At 48.8% G+C, this 7,027-nt stretch overlaps 2 protein-coding genes across 8 annotated transcripts in view; both read right to left on the bottom strand.

Moving 5' to 3' along the window:
• The window catches only part of DND1 (DND microRNA-mediated repression inhibitor 1), a 2,768-nt gene extending 2,393 nt beyond the window's left edge, over nt 1-375 (bottom strand). The window contains exons 1-2 of the mRNA XM_011939771.1: nt 352-375; nt 105-227 (exon numbers count right to left, since the gene is read on the bottom strand). Of these exons, the coding sequence (XP_011795161.1) occupies nt 105-227; nt 352-375 (147 nt within the window). The remainder of the gene's footprint in view (nt 1-104; nt 228-351) is intronic.
• Nucleotides 376-736: 361 nt separating this feature from the next.
• HARS (histidyl-tRNA synthetase) overlaps nt 737-7,027 on the bottom strand; it is a 16,653-nt gene continuing 10,362 nt past the window's right edge. For 3 of the 7 annotated variants that reach the window (XM_011939663.1, XM_011939664.1, XM_011939661.1), the window contains 10 exons: nt 6,579-6,674; nt 5,807-5,932; nt 4,722-4,829; nt 4,474-4,572; nt 4,148-4,241; nt 3,814-3,941; nt 3,479-3,721; nt 1,843-1,959; nt 1,505-1,651; nt 738-1,159 (listed from right to left, as the gene is read on the bottom strand). In XM_011939663.1, the coding sequence (XP_011795053.1) occupies nt 1,088-1,159; nt 1,505-1,651; nt 1,843-1,959; nt 3,479-3,721; nt 3,814-3,941; nt 4,148-4,241; nt 4,474-4,572; nt 4,722-4,829; nt 5,807-5,932; nt 6,579-6,674 (1,230 nt within the window). In that variant the 3' untranslated portion in view covers nt 738-1,087. Of the gene's footprint in view, nt 1,160-1,504; nt 1,652-1,842; nt 1,960-3,478; nt 3,722-3,813; nt 3,942-4,147; nt 4,242-4,473; nt 4,573-4,721; nt 4,830-5,806; nt 5,933-6,578; nt 6,675-7,027 lie in introns of all 7 variants that reach the window. The other 4 variants (XM_011939667.1, XM_011939666.1, XM_011939662.1 and 1 more) reach the window with 3 other exon arrangements.

Here is a 7,027-nt window from a genome sequence, read left to right on the forward strand (position 1 = left end):
GCTGGAGGATATAAATCCGGGTAGTTTGCAGTTCCTGACTGCTGGGGCAGCCCCTCCCCCAAAGGGGGTTGGTGTAGCCGGACAGGCCGAGGTGCTGGGACTACCATACCTGGGGGTGGCCCGCCATACTTCCTCTGCCCGTTCACCTGCACCAGGCGGATGCCTGTCTCCCTGACCCACGCCTCCAACGCCGCCTTGTTCTCTGGATTCACCCTCTCACACCACAGCTGAGAGGGAAAGGAAGGTTGGAATGGCGGATCGCCAAGTCCGCCCCCACCTCTTCTGTGGGTACTGGGGTCCCTAAAGCCGACCCCCGCTCCGGCGCCGGCCCCCAAGTTGCTAGCCGCTTACCTCACAATCCCGCTTGGACTGCATGGCCCTCCCGCAGGCCTCCGCTTACCCTCTTTATAACTTCCTCCCCACCAGCTCTGGAAGCTTCCTTACCCCTCCACCCCGCAAGCTCTCATTGGCTCTGAGCACGACCCCGCCTCCCAAGGGGGTGGAGGTATCCACTGCACGTGCGCCGCCCGGGCTTCGCTCAGACCCTCAGGTGAAAGCTGCAAATTAGTGGGTGAGTACCTACGGGGACTGCCTCCGGAGGAGGAGGAGCTCCCAAGACCCAGGGTGGACGCTGGAGACAAGAACCTCAGAGTCACAAGTTTACTGTCTTTCTCTCTTTTCCATCCCTACATTGGCCTGCCGGGGAAGGTGGGGTTAGGCATCAGTGACACGCAGGCTCTGTGGTTGAGGCATTTTATTGGACCTTTGGCAATTGGTGGGGAGGCATCTGCTCCAACTGGTGCGAGGCCCTGTAGATGAGACCATCTCAGGCTGGGTCCTTGTAGCCCAGGAGCACAGACTGGACTAAGCCCCCAGGGCCTTGTATGTAAAAGGTGTAGTATCTGGCCATTTTTGCCAGTAATAATCAATAAAATAACCATAATAAAAATTAAAGTCTCTGTTCTGAGCAGTCTTCAGGTCTTCCTGCTGAAATGGAAAAGTGCAAAGCAGTTGAAGTACATATGCAGTTTGTCTTAACCTCAAATAGTACCAGTCCCACTTCCTTTCCTCTGATTGTTTGCTCAGTTCAGCAGATGCAGAGGGGCTGGCCTGTTCTCCTTTTGATTTCCTCCACAAGGTCTTCTCTTCGGACATTCACCTGGCCAGAATGGGAGAAGAAGGTGGTATAAGCATCTTCCATTCCACTGCTGCCCGAGTGCCTAGTTTCCTCTAGCCCTCTAGGCATCAGTCTCAGCTGGGAGCAGGAACCTAATTAAACACCTCAGGCTAGAGTGTGCCTCTTGGGGCAGCCAACAAAACATAGGGTATATGCAGGGATGGAGACCTCACCCTACTAAGACCACAGTAACAGGTTAAGCTCTCAAGTCTTTTATGGTTGTACTAATATCAATGCCAGGCTTTTTCTCAGGTCTTGAATGGGCATGGGCCTGCCAAAATGGCATACATTCTCTGTCCCTTAGTTTTCCTGCCCGCTTCCCTTTACCTCTTCTCTGCTAGTCACTGAACGGAGCTTGATGACCCCATCCTTGAGTTCCTGCTCCCCGATGATAGCCACCAGTGGGATGCCTGCCTCCTCACAGTACTGCAACTGGTTCAATAGCTTTGGGTTCTTCTTGTACAGCAGCTCAGCCTGCAGGGGACAAGAGCAGAAGAGGAAGGCTGGCTTCTGCTGTCCTCAGGGACAGAGGGTGTCCAATCTGGCACCTTGTTCTTAGCTCCACTTTTGAGAAGTAATGGCAGGATCCATTATGGGTGAGCTTTTATTCAGTTTGTGCCCAGCACACCCAAGTTTGCTGCCACCCTGGGGCTTGCCTCCCGTACCTTGATCCCAGCATCCCACAGTTCTGAGACAAGCTTTAGTCTTTCTTCTAGCAGCTTCTTCTGTGCAGATGCCACAAGTACCTGTGTCTCCGTGGTCCGTACTTTCTCCTCCAAAGCCTGGGGAAGGGGCAGATAAGAGTCAGAGAGCTGGGCTAACACCTTCAAGGAGCAAACAAAGCAGGCTCTAGTCAGGATTTTGAGACCAGGCCCAACTCAGCTCTACCAGGGCAGGGGCCCTGTCTTCTCATCTTGTACCTTGGGTATAAGGTAGCTTTTAGTAGATATGAGGACTGAACTAACTTGTACATAGGATGTGTCAGAATAAATAACTTAGGGTAAGAGTAAAGGTAGCTTTTTTACAGTAACTTCAAGCTTATCTCCATGTAGTACTTTTTTTTTTTTTTTTTTTGAGACAGGGTCTCTGTCACCCAGGCTGAAGTGCAGTGGCGTGATCACTGCAGCTTCAACCTCCTGAGCTCAAGTGATCCTCCCACCTCAGCCTCCTGACTACAGGCACACACCACCATACTTGGCTAATAAAAAAAAAAAAAATTTTTTTCTTTTTTAATCTGTAGAGACAGGGTCTCACCATGTTGCCCAGACTGGTCCATGTAGTACCTTAAGGGTCCATCAAAGCATTCACACAGAAATACTACTATGAGCCTACCCCAACTAGATCACCCTTGGCAGTTTTAGTCCCCACTTACTATCTACCCATTTATGACACTGTGCCTCTCACACTTCAGTTACAGGGCACAGGCGTGTATATGGGTATGGGGAAAGGAGAATGCTGCTGCTGCTTCCCTTGTCTTTTTCGGGAAAACTATTTTCATAGTTTTTACAATGTAAGATGCCTACTGGAAGAATGATCTCAACTGGGAAACAGGTGGTTTCCACCCTAGAGAAAAGGCATAGACCGTGGGGAGGTTGCCAGAGCATTTCCCAGAGGATGAAATGCAACCAGCCACTTAAGACCAGCAGCAACAAAGGAGGGCTTGAGGCCACGAGAGGCTTCCTTGGTGTTACTGTAGGTGCTAGAGAGTCACGGTAGCCATGTGAGGGATCCCAGGGCCTCAGACACATGCTTCCCATTTAGAGACAATATTACAATGTGGTTAGTGGCAAGACTTTGGAGTCAGACTGCCTGGATTCAAATTCTGACTCTACCACTTACAAGTTTCATGGCCTTAAGCAAATTATTTGATCTATAATGCTTCAGTTTTCTCATCTGGAAAATGCAATTAATAAAATTAGCTACTCTCACAGGGCTGTGGTAAGAATTATATTTTGATAATGCATGAAAAGCACCAAGCACAGTGCCTGGCACAAGGCACTAAAATGTTAAGTATTCTGTATCATGAGGAAGATCTAAGTCTTGGATACAGCAGCCCACGTATGTGACAGCCCTGAAGGAAGCAGAGACCCACAGCAGAGGATTTAGTGGAGAAACATGGATTAAAGATCCATAAAACTGACCTATAATGGGGTAGAAATCTGTGAAAAAGAGCAATAATCTTTTCTCCATTTCTCTGAGATGTTCCCTACCCAAGGCAGCACCACTCGCTCCCTTGGAGATCAGATAGCTTAGGTGCCACCACCTGCTCAGACTGTCTTCTACCCACCCCGTAGGACCTACCTCTAGTCTCTGTTCCACGATGGAGAAAATCCGCTCCACCCCAATGCTGAGCCCCACACATGGCACCTTGCGCCCTTTGGGGTCGAACATGCCCACTAGCCCATCATAGCGCCCTCCAGCAGCCACACTGCCCACACCCAGGGGCTCTTCCCCTGCCTGGGCTGGGGTCTGTAGCAGCACTGCCTCATAGATCACCCCAGTATAGTAATCCAGCCCTCGAGCAAGGCTCAGGTCAAAGGAGATCTGTGGAGATAAGAACATGGTCAGTGCCAGATTAAGATTAGGGATCTGAAGCCCCAGAGCTCAGAAGGGATCCCATCCCCAACTTGACTCACTTTGTCATCAATGCCAAATAGGGTCAGATACTCAAAGAGCAGTTTCAGGTCTCCCAGGCCCTCCAAGGCCTGCTTGTTTTGGGATAGTTTAGGATCCTGGAGCAGCTGTTCCACCAGGGATACCCCACCTGGGGAGACAGACTTGTGAGTGAGGCTGACAAGCAAACAAAAAAGGTAAGGGGGGTTGACCTTGCCTGGACTCTAGTTGCCCATACATGTGTGTGTACATATACATACACACACTCACTCTCCTACATACATACACAGAAGAGTTTCAACTTTAGGACTGAGGGCAGTTGGATGGCTGCTGGGGAGGCTTGGTTCTGTTCCTCACCATGCTGCTGGACATAGTCCCCAATGCGGTCAGCCACCTCGGGTGCAAGGCCCTTCTCTCCCACCATCTCATTCTTCACCTCTTCCCAGGACACCTAGGCAGACAGACACCAGTCAGGGACCTCTGGGCAGCTTCCGCACCACAGAGCAGGTATGTACTGTCCTCAGGGAACAGTCTTGGAGCAGTAGCTGCCCATGAGCCTATATCCTAGGGCTAACCTTCCTCTGGTGGGTATAGAGGCATGCACCTCTCTCTCTCAATCTTGTTTTCCATTTCCCAAGGCAGGGTGGGATCTGGGAAAAGAAGTCAAGTACTTGGGTTGTTACCTTGTCCAGCTTGTCTACTGAGGAGCAGATGGTACGGAACTTGCTGTCAGAAACACCACAGATGGCAAACATCCCATCTAGAATACGTCGATCATTTACCTGCAAGGAACCAATGCGTAGTGTGGAGGGAATCTCTTTTCTTACATGACCTGCAATAGTCATGGTCACTTGGGCTACTGGTCCCTCTGCACAAGGATCTTTTGAGAGGCCAGGCCCAACTTTGCCCTCCCAGCTGTGTCAGCTCTGACCTTGACCAGGAAGTCGCCTATCTGAAGTGAACTCAGGATCTCGCACATGATCTTCAGGCACTCTGCATCAGGGATCATGGGATCAAAGTTCCCAGCAATGTCAAAATCCTGCAGGGAGAGGGTTAGCCAGAGGTCTTCAGGGATTCACCTTTCTAAAGGGGGGACTCTGGGAGCTCTGTCCTCTAGGAAGGCCTGGTTGCACTCAACCATAGACTTTCTTTCATTTTCTTATCATCAGCCCAGAGGTAAACCCCAGCATCCTTGGGCTTCTCACCAGTTTTGGTTTCCTTTCTATCTACTGAGCTATTCCTTCATTTTCTACTTCATCATCTTAACTCCTCCTACTGGGTAGGGTGATTATATGGCTTTAGTGCTTAGCCATTTTCCCTATTCATTCAGAAGCCCTGGCATCAGTCTGGGTGATTTGATATATCAAAGCTAATTTCCTTATTCTCTGCTGTGATCCTATCACTGTGGTTTAAAATAAAGAGCACTGGACCAAGAGTTCTAGTCCTGACTTTGCCTTTCTTACCCCTATGATCTTTTCATCTGTGCGTATCAAGTTTACTCATATGTAAAATGGAGAGACTTTATTCTCCTCCTCCACCACAGGGACATTGTGAAATCTGCATGAAAACGCCATAGAAGAGGCTGGGCGCGGTGGCTCACGCCTGTAATCCCTGCACTTTGGGAGGCCAAGGCAGGCAGATCACGAGATCAGGAGTTTGAGACCAGCCTGGCCAACATGGTGAAACCCTGTCTCTACTCAAAATACAAAAAATTAACTGGGCGTGGTAGCAGGTGCCTGTAGTCCCAGCTACTCAGGAGGCTGAGGCAGGAGAATCATTTGAACCCAGGAGGCAGAGGTTGCAGTGAGCCGAGACTGCACCACTGCACTCCAGCTTGGGCAATAGAGCGAGACTCCTCAAAAAAACAAAAAACAAACAAAAAAACCACCATAGAAACCTAAGAGCATTATCTGGGTCATCCAATTTGCTCAGGACACTGTTGAGTACTCAATAGATTCTGCTGGCTTGAGAAAGCCCCAAGTAACCCATCCTGCCCCACGGTTTCCCGACACTCACACACTGGTAGAATTCCCGGTATCGGCCGCGGGTCATGGCTGGGTTATCCCGCCGATATACCTTTGCTATGTGGTAGCGTTTAATGTTGGTCAGTTTATTCATTGCCAAATACCGAGCAAAAGGAACCTGATGACAAAGAGTTAAGGAGAAAGCCCCTCCTATCACTGTCTGCAAGTTGATTATCATCACCAACAGAAGCTGGGGTCTAACCCCTCCCTATGTGGGTAAAACTGCCACCCATAAGATTAATAGCACTTACGAACATCAGAAAGCACCAGCTGTGCTACCACATGAGGCAACTGAAGGCTCAAAAAAGATTAAGGCACCTTTCTCTTTTGTAGTGTTGACTGGACTTTTCTGAGCATGGCAAGGGGCTGGGCAGGTTGGCCACAGACCAGAAAAAGGCCCCCATATGGGATTTCTAAGCAGATGATTCTCTGTGTAGCTTGGAGACAAGGGAAATGTGTTGCTGGTCCATTAAGGAGAATTTTGTCCACTGGACAGGGCAGGGGAGAGGTATTCTGGAGCCAGGGGATGACTGTAGAGTTGGAACTGGGCCCTGACATCAAGCTGAGGTCTCACTCAGGATTCAGAAGATTTCTAAGTGTGTGTATACTCTCTTTAGCCAAAGTCCCACTCCTGGTTTAGAGAAATAATTCCCCTAATCGCCAAAGGCCTCATATTTGATCCTATCTACTCTACCATTCTTAAACCTGAGCCAAGTGAGTGCCAATCCATCCAAAGTCTCAAGTGCCCCAGTTTAGAAAGATACAGTGAGGTCATAGCGAAGGGACAGGAGCTCCCCGCCCTGGTCCTTCAGGTCATAGATAAGCTTGGAATCTTCCCCATACTTCCCCATCAGTGTTTCCTAGAGAAAACATAAATAAATGTGGTCATAGTAATAAATATAACAATTTAAAAGGAAATTTTAAAAACAAACATGACTGATTCCAACTTGTCTACATTTCCCTCTGCTCTTTATCCCAATTCTTAGGTGTCTGATGTAGTTAGCATTGAAAGGAAACATCAATTTTGTGTTTTTCCTATTTTGATTTTGTAACAGAGCTGAAGTATTTTTTTACATATTTTTCTCTTAAAAATCTTTTTTTGTTCAGACTCAACTTCTCGGCATGAATTTTTTTGTTGTTGTTTTTGTTTTTGAGATGGTGTCTTGCTCTGTCGCCAGGCTGGAGTGCAGTGGTGTGATCTCGGCCCACTGCA

This window comes from Colobus angolensis, unplaced genomic scaffold (assembly GCF_000951035.1).
Source record: "Colobus angolensis palliatus isolate OR3802 unplaced genomic scaffold, Cang.pa_1.0 Scaffold183, whole genome shotgun sequence".
In the NCBI taxonomy this organism is placed as follows: domain Eukaryota; kingdom Metazoa; phylum Chordata; class Mammalia; order Primates; family Cercopithecidae; genus Colobus; species Colobus angolensis.